The sequence below is a fragment of the Oncorhynchus masou genome, unplaced genomic scaffold (genome assembly GCF_036934945.1).
Source record: "Oncorhynchus masou masou isolate Uvic2021 unplaced genomic scaffold, UVic_Omas_1.1 unplaced_scaffold_828, whole genome shotgun sequence".
In the NCBI taxonomy this organism is placed as follows: domain Eukaryota; kingdom Metazoa; phylum Chordata; class Actinopteri; order Salmoniformes; family Salmonidae; genus Oncorhynchus; species Oncorhynchus masou.
The window spans coordinates 150,001-172,500 of record NW_027016539.1 but is presented as its reverse complement, the minus strand read 5'-3'; the positions used below and the strand labels follow the sequence as shown (position 1 = coordinate 172,500).

General features: G+C 39.7%; 1 protein-coding gene across 4 annotated transcripts in view; it reads right to left on the bottom strand.

The window, feature by feature from the left end:
- The window catches only part of LOC135538678 (glucagon receptor-like), a 73,966-nt gene that overhangs the window by 21,416 nt on the left and 30,050 nt on the right, over nucleotides 1–22,500 (bottom strand). For 3 of the 4 annotated variants that reach the window (XM_064964578.1, XM_064964580.1, XM_064964579.1), the window contains exons 2-4: nucleotides 16,112–16,247; nucleotides 14,681–14,777; nucleotides 132–239 (exon numbers count right to left, since the gene is read on the bottom strand). In XM_064964578.1, coding sequence (XP_064820650.1) covers nucleotides 132–239; nucleotides 14,681–14,777; nucleotides 16,112–16,165 — 259 coding nt within the window. In that variant the 5' untranslated portion in view covers nucleotides 16,166–16,247. Of the gene's footprint in view, nucleotides 1–131; nucleotides 240–14,680; nucleotides 14,778–16,111; nucleotides 16,248–22,500 lie in introns of those variants that run through there. The other variant, XM_064964581.1, reaches the window with a different exon arrangement.

Genomic DNA, 22,500 nt, shown 5'->3' with positions numbered 1-22,500 from the left:
GCTGTCAATCCATAAACCATGGAATTCACTGAACATTCCTCTGCATTCACATACACCCATCTTATTACTGGTGTTGGGGTAGGTGCAGTACACACACACACACACACACACAAACACACGCACACACACACCTTTGTGGTACCAGGGCAGGTACCATGGACAGGAAACATTGACTGTTGTTCCAGGAAGTCCATCTGGCCAGCAGGCATACTGGTCAAACGTCCTGTTACACACCAGTCCTGTGGAGGGGTCAAACACCAAAGGTCAAACACCAAAGGTCAAACTTTCCTGTACTTCATCTGTTAAACACAGATACAACACACTGATATAACACAGCTACAACACACTGATATAACACAGCTATAACACTCTGATATAACACACCGATATAACACACCTATATAACACAGCTATAACACACCAATATAACACATTGGGGGTCAATGCAAATAGTGTGTGCCGCCCCAGTGTAGTCCAGTGTGGCCATTTGATGAGTTGTTCAGCAGTCTTATTGCTCGGGGTGGAAGCTGTTAAGGAGCATTTTGGACAGAGACTTGGCGCTCCGGCAGCGCTTGCTGTGCGGTAGCAGAGAGTACAGTGTATGACTTGGTTGACTGGAGTCAATTCTTTGGGTCTTCCTCTGACACCGCCTGGTATAGAGGTCCTGGATGGCAGGAAACTTGGCCCCAGTGATGTACTGGGCCGGTCGCACTAACCTCTGTAGCGCCATCATATCACATACCACTATACCACCGGAATAACCTAGCTCTCACATACCACTATAATACAGGAATAACCTAGCTCTCACATACCACTATAATACAGGAATAACCTAGCTCTAACATACCACTATAATACAGGAATAACCTAGCTCTAACATACCACTATAATACAGGAATAACCTAGCTCTCACATACCACTATAATACAGGAATAACCTAGCTCTCACATACCACTATAATACAGGAATAACCTAGCTCTCACATACCACTATAATACAGGAATAACCTAGCTCTAACCATATAATACAGGAATAACCTAGCTCTCACATACCATATAATACAGGAATAACCTAGCTCTCACATACCACTATAATACAGGAATAACCTAGCTCTCACATACCACTATAATACAGGAATAACCTAGCTCTCACATACCACTATAAAACAGGAATAACCTAGCTCTAACATACCACTATAATACAGGAATAACCTAGCTCTCACATACCACTATAATACAGGAATAACCTAGCTCTCACATACCACTATAATACAGGAATAACCTAGCTCTCACATACCACTATAATACAGGAATAACCTAGCTCTCACATACCACTATAATACAGGAATAACCTAGCTCTAACATACCACTATAATACAGGAATAACCTAGCTCTCACATACCACTATAATACAGGAATAACCTAGCTCTCACATACCACTATAATACAGGAATAACCTAGCTCTACCACTATAATACAGGAATAACCTAGCTCTCACATACCACTATAATACAGGAATAACCTAGCTCTCACATACCACTATAATACAGGAATAACCTAGCTCTCACATACCACTATAATACAGGAATAACCTAGCTCTCACATACCACTATAATACAGGAATAACCTAGCTCTCACATACCACTATAATACAGGAATAACCTAGCTCTCACATACCACTATAATACAGGAATAACCTAGCTCTCATACCATACCACTATAATACAGGAATAACCTAGCTCTCACATACCACTATAATACAGGAATAACCTAGCTCTCACATACCACTATAATACAGGAATAACCTAGCTCTCACATACCACTATAATACAGGAATAACCTAGCTCTCACATACCACTATAATACAGGAATAACCTATAATACCAGGAATAACCTAGCTCTCACATACCACTATAATACAGGAATAACCTAGCTCTCACATACCACTATAATACAGGAATAACCTAGCTCTCACATACCACTATAATACAGGAATAACCTAGCTCTCACATACCACTATAATACAGGAATAACCTAGCTCTCACATACCACTATAATACAGGAATAACCTAGCTCTCACATACCACTATAATACAGGAATAACCTAGCTCTCACATACCACTATAATACAGGAATAACCTAGCTCTCACATACCACTATAATACAGGAATAACCTAGCTCTCACATACCACTATAATACAGGAATAACCTAGCTCTCACATACCACTATAATACAGGAATAACCTAGCTCTCATACCACTATAATACAGGAATAACCTAGCTACATACCATATAATACAGGAATAACCTAGCTCTCACATACCACTATAATACAGGAATAACCTAGCTCTCACATACCACTATAATACATAACCACTATAATACAGGAATAACCTAGCTCTCACATACCACTATAATACAGGAATAACCTAGCTCTCACATACCACTATAATACAGGAATAACCTATAATACTCTCTCACATACCACTATAATACAGGAATAACCTAGCTCTCACATACCACTATAATACAGGAATAACCTAGCTCTCACATACCACTATAATACAGGAATAACCTAGCTCTCACATACCACTATAATACAGGAATAACCTAGCTCTCACATACCACTATAATACAGGAATAACCTAGCTCTCACATACCACTATAATACAGGAATAACCTAGCTCTCACATACCACTATAATACAGGAATAACCTAGCTCTCACATACCACTATAATACAGGAATAACCTAGCTCTCACATACCACTATAATACAGGAATAACCTAGCTCTCATACATACCACTATAATACAGGAATAACCTAGCTCTCACATACCACTATAATACAGGAATAACCTAGCTCTCACATACCACTATAATACAGGAATAACCTAGCTCTCTATACCATACCATAATACAGGAATATAATACAGGAATAACCTAGCTCTCACATACCACTATAATACAGGAATAACCTAGCTCTCACATACCACTATAATACAGGAATAACCTAGCTCTCACATACCACTATAATACAGGAATAACCTAGGAATAACTAGCTCTACATACCACTATAATACAGGAATAACCTAGCTCTCACATACCACTATAATACAGGAATAACCTAGCTCTCACATACCACTATAATAACCTAGGGAATAACCTAGCTCTCACATACCACTATAATACAGGAATAACCTAGCTCTCACATACCACTATAATACAGGAATAACCTAGCTCTCACATACCATTATAATACAGGAATAACCTAGCTCTAACATACCACTATAATACAGGAATAACCTAGCTCTCACATACCACTATAATACAGGAATAACCTAGCTCTCACATACCACTATAATACAGGAATAACCTAGCTCTCACATACCACTATAATACAGGAATAACCTAGCTCTCACATACCACTATAATACAGGAATAACCTAGCTCTCACATACCACTATAATACAGGAATAACCTAGCTCTCACATACCACTATAATACAGGAATAACCTAGCTCTCACATACCACTATAATACAGGAATAACCTAGCTCTCACATACCACAGGAATAACCTAGCTCTCACATACCATATAATACAGGAATAACCTAGCTCTCACATACCACTATAATACAGGAATAACCTAGCTCTCACATACCACTATAATACAGGAATAACATACCACTAGCTCTCACATACCACTATAATACAGGAATAACCTAGCTCTCACATACCACTATAATACAGGAATAACCTAGCTCTCACATACCACTATAATACAGGAATAACCTAGCTCTCACATACCACTATAATACAGGAATAACCTAGCTCTCACACCATATAATACAGGAATAACACTAGCTCTCACATATATAATACAGGAATAACCCTAGCTCTCACATACCACTATAATACAGGAATAACCTAGCTCTCACATATAATACAGGAATAACCTAGCTCTCATACCATATAATACAGGAATAACCTAGCTCTCACATACCACTATAATACAGGAATAACCTAGCTCTCACATACCACTATAATACAGGAATAACCTAGCTCTCACATACCACTATAATACAGGAATAACCTAGCTCTCACATACCACTATAATACAGGAATAACCTAGCTCTCACATACCACTATAATACAGGAATAACCTAGCTCTCACATACCACTATAATACAGGAATAACCTAGCTCTCACATACCACTATAATACAGGAATAACCTAGCTCTCACATACCACTATAATACAGGAATAACCTAGCTCTCACATACCACTATAATACAGGAATAACCTAGCTCTCACATACCACTATAATACAGGAATAACCTAGCTCTCACATACCAGCTCTATACCACTATAATACAGGAATAACCTAGCTCTCACATACCACTATAATACAGGAATAACCTAGCTCTCACATACCACTATAATACAGGAATAACCTAGCTCTCACATACCACTATAATACAGGAATAACCTAGCTCTCACATACCACTATAATACAGGAATAACCTAGCTCTCTCACATACCACTATAATACAGGAATAACCTAGCTCTCACATACCACTATAATACAGGAATAACCTAGCTCTCACATACCACTATAATACAGGAATAACCTAGAATAACTATAATACAGGAATAACTAGCTCTCACATACCACTATAATACAGGAATAACCACTATAATACAGGAATAACTCTCTCACATACCACTATAATACAGGAATAACCTAGCTCTCACATACCACTATAATACAGGAATAACCTAGCTCTCACATACCACTATAATACAGGAATAACCTAGCTCTCACATACCACTATAATACAGGAATAACCTAGCTCTCACATACCACTATAATACAGGAATAACCTAGCTCTCACATACCACTATAATACAGGAATAACCTAGCTCTCACATACCTAGCTCTCACTATAATACAGGAATATAATACAGGAATAACCTAGCTCTCACATACCACTATAATACAGGAATAACCTAGCTCTCACATACCACTATAATACAGGAATAACCTAGCTCTCACATACCACTATAATACAGGAATAACCTAGCTCTCACATACCACTATAATACAGGAATAACCTAGCTCTCACATACCACTATAATACAGGAATAACCTAGCTCTCACATACCACTATAATACAGGAATAACCTAGCTCTCACATACCACTATAATACAGGAATAACCTAGCTCTCACATACCACTATAATACAGGAATAACCTAGCTCTCACATACCACTATAATAACAGCTCTCACATACCACTATAATACAGAATAACCTAGCTCTCACATACCACTATAATACAGGAATAACCTAGCTCTCACATACCACTATAATACAGGAATAACCTAGCTCTCACATACCACTATAATACAGGAATAACCTAGCTCTCACATACCACTATAATACAGGAATAACCTAGCTCTCACATACCACTATAATACAGGAATAACCTAGCTCTCAATAATACAGGAATAACCTAGCTCTACATACCACTATAATACAGGAATAACCTAGCTCTCACATACCACTATAATACAGGAATAACCTAGCTCTCACATACCACCACTATAATACAGGAATAACCTAGCTCTCATAATACAGGAATAACCTAGCTCTCACATACCACTATAATACAGGAATAACCTAGCTCTCACATACCACTATAATACAGGAATAACCTAGCTCTCACATACCACTATAATACAGGAATAACCTAGCTCTCACATACCACTATAATACAGGAATAACCTAGCTCTCACATACCACTATAATACAGGAATAACCTAGCTCTCACATACCACTATAATACAGGAATAACCTAGCTCTCACATACCACTATAATACAGGAATAACCTAGCTCTCACATACCACTATAATACAGGAATAACCTAGCTCTCACATACCACTATAATACAGGAATAACCTAGCTCTCACATACCACTATAATACAGGAATAACCTAGCTCTCACATACCACTATAATACAGGAATAACCTAGCTCTCACATACCACTATAATACAGGAATAACCTAGCTCTCACCACTATAATACAGGAATAACACTATACCATATAATACAGGAATAACCTAGCTCTCACATACCACTATAATACAGGAATAACCTAGCTACCACTATAATACAGCTCTCACATACCACTATAATACAGGAATAACCTAGCTCTCACATACCACTATAATACAGGAATAACCTAGCTCTCACATACCACTATAATACAGGAATAACCTAGCTCTCACATACCACTATAATACAGGAATAACCTAGCTCTCACATACCACTATAATACAGGAATAACCTAGCTCTCACATACCACTATAATACAGGAATAACCTAGCTCTAACATACCATAATAAATAACCAGGAATAACCTATCTCACATACCACTATAATACAGGAATAACCTAGCTCTCACATACCACTATAATACAGGAATAACCTAGCTCTCACATACCACTATAATACAGGAATAACCTAGCTCTCACATACCACTATAATACAGGAATAACCTAGCTCTCACATACCACTATAATACAGGAATAACCTAGCTCTCACATACCACTATAATACAGGAATAACCTAGCTCTCACATACCACTATAATACAGGAATAACCTAGCTCTCACATACCACAGGAATAACCTAATACCAGGAATAACCTAGCTCTCACATACCACTATAATACAGGAATAACCTAGCTCTCACATACCACTATAATACAGGAATAACCTAGCTCTACATACCACTATAATACAGGAATAACCTAGCTCTCACATACCACTATAATACAGGAATAACCTATAATACAGCTCTCACATACCACTATAATACAGGAATAACCTAGCTCTCACATACCACTATAATACAGGAATAACCTAGCTCTCACATACCACTATAATACAGGAATAACCTAGCTCTCACATACCACTATAATACAGGAATAACCTAGCTCTACCACTACAGGAATAACCTAGCCACATATAATATAATACAGGAATAACCTAGCTCTCACATACCACTATAATACAGGAATAACCTAGCTCTCACATACCACTATAATACAGGAATAACCTAGCTCTCACATACCACTATAATACAGGAATAACCTAGCTCTCACATACCACTATAATACAGGAATAACCTAGCTCTCACATACCACTATAATACAGGAATAACCTAGCTCTCACATACCACTATAATACAGGAATAACCTAGCTCTCACATACCACTATAATACAGGAATAACCTAGCTCTCACATACCACTATAATACAGGAATAACCTAGCTCTCACATACCACTATAATACAGGAATAACCTAGCTCTCACATACCACTATAATACAGGAATAACCTAGCTCTCACATACCACTATAATACAGGAATAACCTAGCTCTCATACATAATACCACTATAATACAGGAATAACCTAGCTCTCACATACCACTATAATACAGGAATAACCTAGCTCTCACATACCACTATAATACAGGAATAACCTAGCTCTCACATACCACTATAATACAGGAATAACCTAGCTCTCACATACCACTATAATACAGGAATAACCTAGCTCTCACATACCACTATAATACAGGAATAACCTAGCTCTCACATACCACTATAATACAGGAATAACCTAGCTCTCACATACCACTATAATACAGGAATAACCTAACATACCACTATAATACAGGAATAACCTATACCATATAATACAGGAATAACCTAGCTCTCACATACCACTATAATACAGGAATAACATACCACTATAATACAGGAATAACCTAGCTCTCACATACCACTATAATACAGGAATAACCTCACATACCACTATAATACATAACCACTATAATACAGGAATAACCTAGCTCTCACATACCACTATAATACAGGAATAACCTAGCTCTCACATACCACTATAATACAGGAATAACCTAGCTCTCACATACCACTATAATACAGGAATAACCTAGCTCTCACATACCATTATAATACAGGAATAACCTAGCTCTCACATACCACTATAATACAGGAATAACCTACTATAATACCACTATAATACAGGAATAACCTAGCTCTCACATACCACTATAATACAGGAATAACCTAGCTCTCACATACCACTATAATACAGGAATAACCTAGCTCTCACATACCACTATAATACAGGAATAACCTAGCTCTCACATACCACTATAATACAGGAATAACCTAGCTCTCACATACCACTATAATACAGGAATAACCTAGCTCTCACATACCACTATAATACAGGAATAACCTAGCTCTCACATACCACTATAATACAGGAATAACCTAGCTCTCACATACCACTATAATACAGGAATAACCTAGGAATAACTCTCTCACATACCACTATAATACAGGAATAACCTAGCTCTCACATACCACTATAATACAGGAATAACCTAGCTCTCACATACCACTATAATACAGGAATAACCTAGCTCTCACATACCATCTCACATACCACTATAATACAGGAATAACCTAGCTCTCACATACCACTATAATACAGGAATAACCTAGCTCTCACATACCACTATAATACAGGAATAACCTAGCTCTCACATACCACTATAATACAGGAATAACCTAGCTCTCACATACCACTATAATACAGGAATAACCTAGCTCTCACATACCACTATAATACAGGAATAACCTAGCTCTCACATACCACTATAATACAGGAATAACCTAGCTCTCACATACCACTATAATACAGGAATAACCTAGCTCTCACATACCACTATAATACAGGAATAACCTAGCTCTCACATACCACTATAATACAGGAATAACCTAGCTCTCACATACCACTATAATACAGGAATAACCTAGCTCTCACATACCACTATAATACAGGAATAACCTAGCTCTCACATACCACTATAATACAGGAATAACCTAGCTCTCACATACCACTATAATACAGGAATAACCTAGCTCTCACATACCACTATAATACAGGAATAACCTAGCTCTCACATACCACTATAATACAATAACCTATACATACCACTATAATACAGGAATAACTCACATACCATTATAATACAGGAATAACCTAGCTCTCACATACCACTTATAAGGAATAACCTAGCTCTCACATACCACTATAATACAGGAATAACCTAGCTCTCACATACCACTATAATACAGGAATAACCTAGCTCTCACATACCACTATAATACAGGAATAACCTAGCTCTCACATACCACTATAATACAGGAATAACCTAGCTCTATAATACAGGAATAACCTACCATACCACTATAATACAGGAATAACCTAGCTCTCACATACCACTATAATACAGGAATAACCTAGCTCTCACATACCACTATAATACAGGAATAACCTAGCTCTCACATACCACTATAATACAGGAATAACCTAGCTCTCACATACCACTATAATACAGGAATAACCTAGCTCTCACATACCACTATAATACAGGAATAACCTAGCTCTCACATACCACTATAATACAGGAATAACCTAGCTCTCACATACCACTATAATACAGGAATAACCTAGCTCTCACATACCACTATAATACAGGAATAACCTAGCTCTCACATACCACTATAATACAGGAATAACCTAGCTCTCACATACCACTATAATACAGGAATAACCTAGCTCTCACATACCACTATAATACAGGAATAACCTAGCTCTCACATACCACTATAATACAGGAATAACCTAGCTCTCACATACCACTATAATACAGGAATAACCTAGCTCTCACATACCACTATAATACAGGAATAACCTAGCTCTCACATACCACTATAATACAGGAATAACCTAGCTCTCACATACCACAGGAATATAATACCAGGAATAACCTAGCTCTCACATACCACTATAATACAGGAATAACCTACTATAATACCACATAATACAGGAATAACCTAGCTCTCACATACCATATAATACAGGAATAACCTAGCTCTCATACCACTATAATACAGGAATAACCTAGCTCTCACATACCACTATAATACAGGAATAACCTAGCTCTCACATACCACTATAATACAGGAATAACCTAGCTCTCACATACCACTATAATACAGGAATAACCTAGCTCTCACATACCACTATAATACAGGAATAACCTAGCTCTCACATACCACTATAATACAGGAATAACCTAGCTCTCACATACCACTATAATACAGGAATAACCTAGCTCTCACATACCACTATAATACAGGAATAACCTAGCTCTCACATACCACTATAATACAGGAATAACCTAGCTCTCACATACCACTATAATACAGGAATAACCTAGCTCTCACATACCACTATAATACAGGAATAACCTAGCTCTCACATACCACTATAATACAGGAATAACCTAGCTCTCACATACCACTATAATACAGGAATAACCTAGCTCTCACATACCACTATAATACAGGAATAACCTAGCTCTCACATACCACTATAATACAGGAATAACCTAGCTCTCACATACCACTATAATACAGGAATAACCTAGCTCTCACATACCACTATAATACAGGAATAACCTAGCTCTCACATACCACTATAATACAGGAATAACCTAGCTCTCACATACCACTATAATACAGGAATAACCTAGCTCTCACATACCACTATAATACAGGAATAACCTAGCTCTCACATACCACTATAATACAGGAATAACCTAGCTCTCACATACCACTATAATACAGGAATAACCTAGCTCTCACATACCACTATAATACAGGAATAACCTAGCTCTCACATACCACTATAATACAGGAATAACCTAGCTCTCACATACCAGCTATAATATAATACAGGAATAACCTAGCTCTCACATACCACTATAATACAGGAATAACCTAGCTCTCATACCATATAATACAGGAATAACAGCTACATACCACTATAATACAGGAATAACCTAGCTCTCACATACCACTATAATACAGGAATAACCTAGCTCTCACATACCACTATAATACAGGAATAACCTAGCTCTCACATACCACTATAATACAGGAATAACCTAGCTCTCACATACCACTATAATATAATACAGGAATAACCTAGCTCTCACATACCACTATAATACAGGAATAACCTAGCTCTCACATACCACTATAATACAGGAATAACCTAGCTCTCACATACCACTATAATACAGGAATAACCTAGCTCTCACATACCACTATAATACAGGAATAACCTAGCTCTCACATACCACTATAATACAGGAATAACCTAGCTCTCACATACCACTATAATACAGGAATAACCTAGCTCTCACATACCACTATAATACAGGAATAACCTAGCTCTCACATACCACTATAATACAGGAATAACCTAGGAATAACTCTCTCACATACCACTATAATACAGGAATAACCTAGCTCTCACATACCACTATAATACAGGAATAACCTAGCTCTCACATACCACTATAATACAGGAATAACCTAGCTCTCACATACCACTATAATACAGGAATAACCTAGCTCTCACATACCACTATAATACAGGAATAACCTAGCTCTCACATACCACTATAATACAGGAATAACTCTCACATACCACTATAATACAGGAATAACCTAGCTCTCACATACCACTATAATACAGGAATAACCTAGCTCTCACATACCACTATAATACAGGAATAACCTAGCTCTCACATACCACTATAATACAGGAATAACCTAGCTCTCACATACCACTATAATACAGGAATAACCTAGCTCTCACATACCACTATAATACAGGAATAACCTAGCTCTCACATACCACTATAATACAGGAATAACCTAGCTCTCACATACCACTATAATACAGGAATAACCTAGCTCTCACATACCACTATAATACAGGAATAACCTAGCTCTCACATACCACTATAATAACAGGAATAACCTAGCTCTAACATACCACTATAATACAGGAATAACCTAGCTCTCACATACCACTATAATACAGGAATAACCTAGCTCTCACATACCACTATAATACAGGAATAACCTAGCTCTCACATACCACTATAATACAGGAATAACCTAGCTCTCACATACCACTATAATACAGGAATAACCTAGCTCTCACATACCACTATAATACAGGAATAACCTAGCTCTCACATACCACTATAATACAGGAATAACCTAGCTCTCACATACCACTATAATACAGGAATAACCTAGCTCTCACATACCACTATAATACAGGAATAACCTAGCTCTCACATACCACTATAATACAGGAATAACCTAGCTCTCACATACCACTATAATACAGGAATAACCTAGCTCTCACATACCACTATAATACAGGAATAACCCTAGCTCTCACATACCACTATAATACAGGAATAACCTAGCTCTCACATACATATAATACAGGAATATAATACAGGAATAACCTAGCTCTCACATACCACTATAATACAGGAATAACCTAGCTCTCACATACCACTATAATACAGGAATAACCTAGGGAATAACCTAGCTCTCACATACCACTATAATACAGGAATAACCTAGCTCTCACATACCACTATAATACAGGAATAACCTAGCTCTCACATACCACTATAATACAGGAATAACCTAGCTCTCACATACCACTATAATACAGGAATAACCTAGCTCTCACATACCACTATAATACAGGAATAACCTAGCTCTCACATACCACTATAATACAGGAATAACCTAGCTCTCACATACCACTATAATACAGGAATAACCTAGCTCTCACATACCACTATAATACAGGAATAACCTAGCTCTCACATACCACTATAATACAGGAATAACCTAGCTCTCACATACCACTATAATACAGGAATAACCACTATAATACTAACTCACTCACATACCACTATAATACAGGAATAACCTAGCTCTCACATACCACTATAATACAGGAATAACCTAGCTCTCACATACCACTATAATACAGGAATAACCTAGCTCTCACATACCACTATAATACAGGAATAACCTAGCTCTCACATACCACTATAATACAGGAATAACCTAGCTCTCACATACCACTATAATACAGGAATAACCTAGCTCTCACATACCACTATAATACAGGAATAACCTAGCTCTCACATACCACTATAATACAGGAATAACCTAGCTCTCACATACCACTATAATACAGGAATAACCTAGCTCTCACATACCACTATAATACAGGAATAACCTAGCTCTCACATACCACTATAATACAGGAATAACCTAGCTCTCACATACCACTATAATACAGGAATAACCTAGCTCTCACATACCACTATAATACAGGAATAACCTAGCTCTCCACATAACCACTATAATATAATACAGGAATAACCTAGCTCTCACATACCACTATAATACAGGAATAACCTAGCTCTCACATACCACTATACAGGAATAACCTAGCTCTCACATACCACTATAATACAGGAATAACCTAGCTCTCACATACCACTATAATACAGGAATAACCTAGCTCTCACATACCACTATAATACAGGAATAACCTAGCTCTCACATACCACTATAATACAGGAATAACCTAGCTCTCACATACCACTATAATACAGGAATAACCTAGCTCTCACATACCACTATAATACAGGAATAACCTAGCTCTCACATACCACTATAATACAGGAATAACCTAGCTCTCACATACCACTATAATACAGGAATAACCTAGCTCTCACATACCACTATAATACAGGAATAACCTAGCTCTCACATACCACTATAATACAGGAATAACCTAGCTCTCACATACCCTAGCTATAATACCACTATAATACAGGAATAACCTAGCTCTCACATACCACTATAATACAGGAATAACCTAGCTCTCACATACCACTATAATACAGGAATAACCTAGCTCTCACATACCACTATAATACAGGAATAACTCTAGCTCTCACATACCACTATAATACAGGAATAGCTCTCACATACCACTATAATACAGCTCCTAGCTCTCACATACACATACCACTATAATACAGGAATAACCTAGCTCTCACATACCACTATAATACAGGAATAACCTAGCTCTCACATACCACTATAATACAGGAATAACCTAACATACTATAATACAGGAATAACTCTCTCACATACCACTATAATACAGGAATAACCTAGCTCCCACATACCACTATAATACAGGAATAACCTAGCTCTCACATACCACTATAACACAGGAATAACCTAGCTCTAACATACCACTATAATACAGGAATAACCTAGCTCTCACAGACCACTATAATACAGGAATAACCTAGCTCCCACATACCACTATAATACAGGAATAACCTAGCTCTCACATACCACTATAATACAGGAATAACCTAGCTCTAACATACCACTATAACACAGGAATAACCTAGCTCTAACATACCACTATAATACAGGAATAACCCAGCTCTCACATGACATGGAGGCTCTGTGATGGAGTAGAGCGGTGATATGTGTAGGTGTCCATTTCTAATTGGGCAAAAGTTTCAATCAGCAGATTATCCACCGCGGTTATGAAGGGTCTGAGGTTGATGACATCACAGCGTGAGGCTGAGACTGACCTGTGGCGGGAGGCGTGGCGACGATGCTCTGAGAACACTGGTTCTTGTAGCTCGTCCATTGTTCCATCAGGAGCTTCAGAGATTTAGCCGAGGAGACCTGGGTACAAAAGCAGAACAGTAATTCGACTCTGCTGAACCTCCCTCTAACTAAATGTGTGTGTGTGTGTGTGTGTGTGTGTGTGTGTGTGTGTGTGTGTGTGTGTGTGTGTGTGTGTGTGTGTGTGTGTGTGTGTGTGTGTGTGTGTGTGTGTGTGTGTGTGTGGAAGTGTCTGTACAAATGTACTCTCTTTTGTAAATATATATTTATTTATTTAACCTTTTTAGGCAAGTCAGTTAAGAACAAATTCTGAATGACAATGACGGCCTACCCCGGGTCAAACCAGGATGACGTTGGGCCAATTGTGTGCCGCCCAATCACAGCCGGATGTGATACAGCCTGGATTCAAACCAGGGACTGTAGTGACGCCTCTTGCACTGAGATGCAGTGCCTTAGACCACTGCGACACTCGGGAGCCCTTAATTAATTTGTTCCGTTTGTCACAGCAGAATAATTCTGCAGCAAACGGGATGGTAATATTTAGTCCATTAACACGGTCTGATCCTGGACCAGTGACCATTAACACAGTTCCACCAATATAATGTTGCTGGACCAGTGACTAGGCTGATCCTGGACCAGTGACAAGGCTGATCCTGGACCAGTGACTAGGCTGGTCCTGGACCAGTGACTAGGCTGATCCTGGACCAGTGACAAGGCTGATCCTGGACCAGTGACTGGGCTGATCCTGGACCAGTGACTAGGCTGATCCTGGACCAGTGACTGGGCTGATCCTGGACCAGTGACTGGGCTGATCCTGGACCAGTGACTGGGCTGATCCTGGACCAGTGACTGGGCTGATCCTGGACCAGTGACTAGGCTGATCCTGGACCAGTGACTAGGCTGATCCTGGACCAGTGACTAGGCTGATCCTGGACCAGTGACTAGGCTGATCCTGGACCAGTGACTGGGCTGATCCTGGACCAGTGACTAGGCTGATCCTGGACCAGTGACTAGGCTGATCCTGGACCAGTGACTGGGCTGATCCTGGACCAGTGACTAGGCTGATCCTGGACCAGTGACTGGGCTGATCCTGGACCAGTGACTAGGCTGATCCTGGACCAGTGACTAGGCTGATCCTGGACCAGTGACTGGGCTGATCCTGGACCAGTGACTTGGCTGATCCTGGACCAGTGACTGGGCTGATCCTGGACCAGTGACTGGGCTGATCCTGGACCAGTGACTAGGCTGATCCTGGACCAGTGACTAGGCTGATCCTGGACCAGTGACTGGGCTGATCCTGGACCAGTGACTGGGCTGATTCAGGCTGTATCACAATTGTGTGTTAGCGCAGGTCTTCAATGAATTTATGTAAAGAGAGAGAGAGAGAGACTTACCTGGGTGTAGCCAGAGAGGGTGAGCAGAGATAAGAGGACACACATCTGGAACATCCCACCTGGCTACGCTGGGAGAGGAGGGGTGGGGGAGGGGGACTCAACTCATCAGGGGGCCCAGCCTGGTCTACCCTACAGGCTACAAAAACACACCCACACACACACACACACACACACACACACACACAGAGAGGAAGTGAGAGAGAGATAAATGTCAAATTGGCTTTTTACTAAATTACCGTACAACAGACCACGTATTCACCATGCACACCCTAATTGACATAGAAAGAAACCAAAACAAAGTCTTCTGATGCTTTGTTGATTTCAAACAAGCCTTCGACTCATTTTGGCATGAGGGTCTGCTATACAAACTGATGGAAAGTGGTGTTGGGGGAAAAATATACGACATTATAAAATCAATGTACACAAACAACAAGTGTGCGGCTAAAATAGGCAACAAACACACCCTTCAGAGCCCCAGGACAGCAACACAATTAGACCCAACCAAATCATGAGAAAACAAAAAGATAATTCTTTCCAATGTGTCAAGTAATTAACAAAAAAAGCCAACCAGAATGTCATTTGGCCCTACACAGAGAGTACACAGCGGCAGAATACCTGACCATTGTGACTGACCCAAATTTAAGGAAGGCTTTGACGATGTACAGACTCAGTGAGCATAGCCTTGCTATTTGGAAAGGCCGCTGTAGGCAGACATGGCTCTCAAGAGAAGACAGGCTATGTGCACACTGCCCACAAAATGAGGTGGAAACTGAGCTGCACTTCCTAACCTCCTGCCCAATGTATGACCGTATTAGAGACACATATTTCCCTCAGATTACACGGATCCACAAAGAATTCGAAAACAAATCCAATTTTGATAAACTCCCATATCTACTGGGTAAAATGCCACAGTGTGCCATCACAACACACCATTGTAAATACAACCCATATTTATGTTTATTTATTTTCTCTTGTGTACTTTAACTATTTGTACATTGTCACAACACTGTATATATATATATAATATGACATTTGTAATGTCTTTATTGTTTTGAAACTTCTGTATGTGTGATGTCTACTGTTCATTTTTATTGTTTATTTCACGTTTATTATCTACCTCACTTGCTTTGGCAATATTAACACATGTTTACCATGACGATAAAGCCCCTTGAATTGAATCCATAAAGAGAGAGTTGCTTGAATTAATTGAAATGATAAAGAGAGAGTTGTTTGAATTGAAATGATAAAGAGAGAGTTGTTTGAATTGAAATGATAAAGAGAGAGTTGTTTGAATTGAATTGATAAAGAGAGAGTTGCTTGAATTGAAATGATAAAGAGAGAGTTGTTTGAATTGAATTGAAATGATAACAAGAGAGTTGTTTGAATTGAATTGAAATGATAACGAGAGTTGTTTGAATTGAAATGATAAAGAGAGAGTTGTTTGAATTGAAATGATAAAGAGAGAGTTGTTTGAATTGAAATGATAAAGAGAGAGTTGTTTGAATGAATTGATAAAGAGAGAGTTGCTTGAATGAATTGATAACGAGAGAGTTGCTGGAATTGAAGTGAAATGATAAAGAGAGTTGTTTGAATGAATTGATAAAGAGAGAGTTGCTTGAATGAATTGATAAAGAGAGTTGTTTGAATTGAATTGAAATGATAAAGAGAGAGTTGTTTGAATGAATTGATTAGAGAGTTGCTTGAATGAATTGATAAAGTGAGAGTTGCTTGAATTGTAATGATAAAGAGAGAGTTGTTTGAATTGAATTGATAAAGAGAGAGTTGCTTGATTGAATTGCTTACACCTCTCAGCATAATATTACATATCCCATTCTGATCCTCCTCCTCCTCTTCATCATCCTCATCGTCACCATCACCATGGGGAGATGAAGGGTGACTCTATAGGGACTGGGAGGTTACATAAGTCCCCTTCCCACACTGTTATTGTCATTACACAGCCACACTGATTTATAGTTCACTGTAAAGATGTGTGTGTGTGTGTGTGTGTGTGTGTGTGTGTGTGTGTGTGTGTGTGTGTGTGTGTGTGTGTGTGTGTGTGTGTGTGTGTGTGTGTGTGTGTGTGTGTGTGTACGTGTGTGTGTGTGTGTGTGTGTGTGTATCCCATAGTGCTGAATGACTTGTGTTTGTCCCTAGTGAATTCTCAGAAGGGAATTCTACTCTGCTCCATCAGACAACTATGGGAAAAGAGTCCACTCACATCATCCACTCACATCACAGAGGAAATGACCTGTGATTCCAAAACAACGCCTACCACCGGTAAGTCCATCCTATAAGATAGTAGGGTAACATACGGTAAGATATGAGGAGGTATCCTAAAAGACTGGATAAATATGTTGAAATAGCTTCACCTTGTATTCTGTCTAGGTGTAATGTTAGACATACCGCTGAGCTATTGCATACACATCATTGTTAGTCTCTCTATCCAATCACATCCCAGGAAAATTGACTTCCTGTTGGGTCATGCAGGTCTGAGGTCAAGGGGGTGTTTACGGCGGTTTCTTCTGCTTTACGGCATGTGCGTCTGTGTCTCACGGCGACGGCCGGTCCTCCTCTTCCGCTGCTGTGTAGTCGGAGAACGGAACGAAATCTGAAACGTTTCTGCAAAAAACACCTTTACTGTGGAAACATTTTTGGCTAAAACGTTTCAAATTCCATTCTGTTCCAATCTCTCTCTCTCGCTCTCTCTCCGCTGGGGGCCGTGATGGGCTGTGTGTGTGTGTGTGTGTGTGCTCCCATGTACAAGAGTATGTCACACAGAAGAGGTTCCCTGTCACAGCTAGTGAGAGACATGTAATTCCACAGGTGTCACACAGAAGAGGGGGAGAGGAGACAGGGGGAGAGGAGACAGGGGGAGAGGAGACAGGGGGAGAGGAGACAGGGAGAGGGGGAGAGGAGACAGGGGGAGAGGAGACAGGGGGAGAGGAGACGAGGAGACAGGGGGAGAGGAGACAGGGAGAGGGGGAGAGGAGACAGGGGGAGAGGAGACCGGGGGAGAGGAGACAGGGGAGAGGAGACAGGAGAGAGGAGACAGGGGTAGACAGGGACACAGAGACAGACAGACAGACAGACAGACAGACAGACAGACAGACAGACAGACAGACATCAATCAATCTCTTTTTATATCAAATTTTAAAGCAACAAAATGTGAAAACTGTGCAAAGGGTTGTCTTGACATGCACAAGGGACTGTAGTTGGTTTGACTCCAGCCAGGTCACCCATGATGCAAGTTAGTATTTGATGTCCATCCATGTCTGAGGACGATGGGAGATGGAAACCTGCCACTAGGGGAGACAACATGTGCTGTTCCCTTCAAGTGGGTTGTTGTGGACAGAGATGGCAGATGAGCGTAAGAATCTGTCTCTGATTCTAAAGAGCCAAATGTTGCAAATTCAAATCCAACCATAGAAAATGTTTTTTTTTAACCTATCCGAAACCTTAATCATTACCTTAATAATTCTGACTTAATGCCTAACCTTAATAAGTCTGACTTAATGCCTCAACGTAACCTTAAACATGGATAAACATCGAATTCGGCCGTGAGACTGAGATTTGGTTTAATCTGCATGAAGCAACATTCAGATCTGTTGACTCTTAAATGTGGCTCAGAGCAGAAGTGTGTGTGGAATGTAGAGTGTAGTATGTGTGCAGTGTGTGTGTGTCTATATTGACAGAGTGGCTGCTGGGTGAAGGGGAGATCCTCTCTCTCTCTCTCTCTCTCTCTCTCTCTCTCTCGCTCTCTCGCTCTCTCGCTCTCTCTCTCTCGCTCTCTCTCTCTCTCTCTCTCTCTCTCAGGCTATGAATGATATTGATTGTAGATTTTTTTCCACCTCTACCTTTTCCTCCTGTGTGTCTAAACCAGAGCTTTTTGTCATTATGTCTGAGACAATGTGGTTTTAGTTATAAAACTCATTAACCCACACTCTGTTCTGTCCAGCCAAGCAGTCAGCTGACACAGGTCAACGTCTGTTTCATAAGGTCGTCACGGCTACCGTTACGAAATGCTGCTTTAAAAACGTAGGTGTCCTTGTGTGAGCCAGAAGGATCTACAGGACACTAGTCTATTTCCTGTTTCTGTAAGGTGAGGCAGCTTGATGTACCAGTACACCCCCTGGACAGGACACTAGTCTATTTCCTGTTTCTGTAAGGTGAGGCAGCTTGATGTACCAGTACACCCCTGGACAGGACACTAGTCTATCTCCTGTTTCTGTAGGGTGAGGCAGCTTGATGTACCAGTACACACCCTGGACAGGACACTAGTCTATCTCCTGTTTCTGTAGGGTGAGGCAGCTTGATGTACCAGTACACCCCTGGACAGGACACTAGTCTATCTCCTGTTTCTGTAGGGTGAGGCAGCTTGATGTACCAGTACACCCCTGGACAGGACACTAGTCTATCTCCTGTTTCTGTAGGGTGAGGCAGCTTGATGTACCAGTACACCCCTGGACAGGACACTAGTCTATTTCCTGTTTCTGTAAGGTGAGGCAGCTTGATGTACCAGTACACCCCCTGGACAGGACACTAGTCTATCTCCTGTTTCTGTAAGGTGAGGCAGCTTGATGTACCAGTACACACCCTGGACAGGACACTAGTCTATTTCCTGTTTCTGTAAGGTGAGGCAGCTTGATGTACCAGTACACCCCCTGGACAGGACACTAGTCTATTTCCTGTTTCTGTAAGGTGAGGCAGCTTGATGTACCAGTACACCCCCTGGACAGGACACTAGTCTATCTCCTGTTTCTGTAAGGTGAGGCAGCTTGATGTACCAGTACACCCCCTGGACAGGACACTAGTCTATCTCCTGTTTCTGTAAGGTGAGGCAGCTTGATGTACCAGTACACACCCTGGACAGGACACTAGTCTATTTCCTGTTTCTGTAAGGTGAGGCAGCTTGATGTACCAGTACACACCCTGGACAGGACACTAGTCTATTTCCTGTTTCTGTAAGGTGAGGCAGCTTGATGTACCAGTACACCCCCTGGACAGGACACTAGTCTATCTCCTGTTTCTGTAAGGTGAGGCAGCTTGATGTACCAGTACACACCCTGGACAGGACACTAGTCTATTTCCTGTTTCTGTAAGGTGAGGCAGCTTGATGTACCAGTACACCCCTGGACAGGACACTAGTCTATCTCCTGTTTCTGTAAGGTGAGGCAGCTTGATGTACCAGTACACCCCTGGACAGGACACTAGTCTATTTCCTGTTTCTGTAAGGTGAGGCAGCTTGATGTACCAGTACACCCCCTGGACAGGACAGCATTTCTGATGCTTATTAAACAGTAGTCTATTCAAGAGAGACTTCTTATTAAACAATAGTCTATTAAAGAGAGACTTCTTATTAAACAATAGTCTATTCAAGAGAGACTTCTTATTAAACAGTAGTCTATTCAAGAGAGACTTCTTATTAAACAGTAGTCTATTCAAGAGAGACTTCTTATTAAACAGTAGTCTATTCAAGAGAGACTTCTTATTAAACAGTAGTCTATTCAAGAGAGACTTCTTATTAAACAGTAGTCTATTCAAGAGAGACTTCTTATTAAACAGTAGACTATTCAAGAGAGACTTCTTATTAAACAGTAGTCTATTCAAGAGAGACTTCTTATTAAACAGTAGTCTATTCAAGAGAGACTTCTTATTAAACAGTAGTCTATTCAAGACAGACTTCTTATTAAACAGTAGTCTATTCAAGAGAGACTTCTTATTCGCCTCTTGATATGCAGTCAGATGCAGTGGACTCTCATGTGTGTTGCATTCAAATGTTCCATCCCTGTTACAGTCAAATGAGTCCCATATATTCAAACAACCAGACCCGGACAGTTCCCTCTGACCCATATCAGACTGGAATGGTCAGAAATAACTGAACTGGCCTGGTTTCTTTGGTGTCCTAGTTCCTCTCTAACCTTTGACCGATACTGCTGCTGTCAACATTGGCACAAAATGGCCACCAGTATCTGTGGCAGCCTATCACCTATCACCTCACTGACTTTAGTAGCCAATCACCTATCATGTCACTGACCAGTTTGATTGAATTGAATTGTATGTATTTGACCATTTTAAGCACAACAACACAACCACACATGTGGATACAATACAATGTGATTAAAATAATTGAGGATGACACAAACAAGTGTAAGTAAGGTATTTCCATTGTGGTTTAATATACACAGGATAAAAACACGAAAACAAAATGAACCTCAAATTACACCTCATCAACGGGGAGGAAACAGCAAAAGGAATGAAATCCATTTCCAAGTTTTGTTCATTCATACAATTATACATCATTTTAGCCTGTGCAGTTTTAAAGCATTTTGCCCATAAACCATTTCTTAAGTTGAATCTTAAACCTACTCAGCATAGGGATGGTTTTAGAA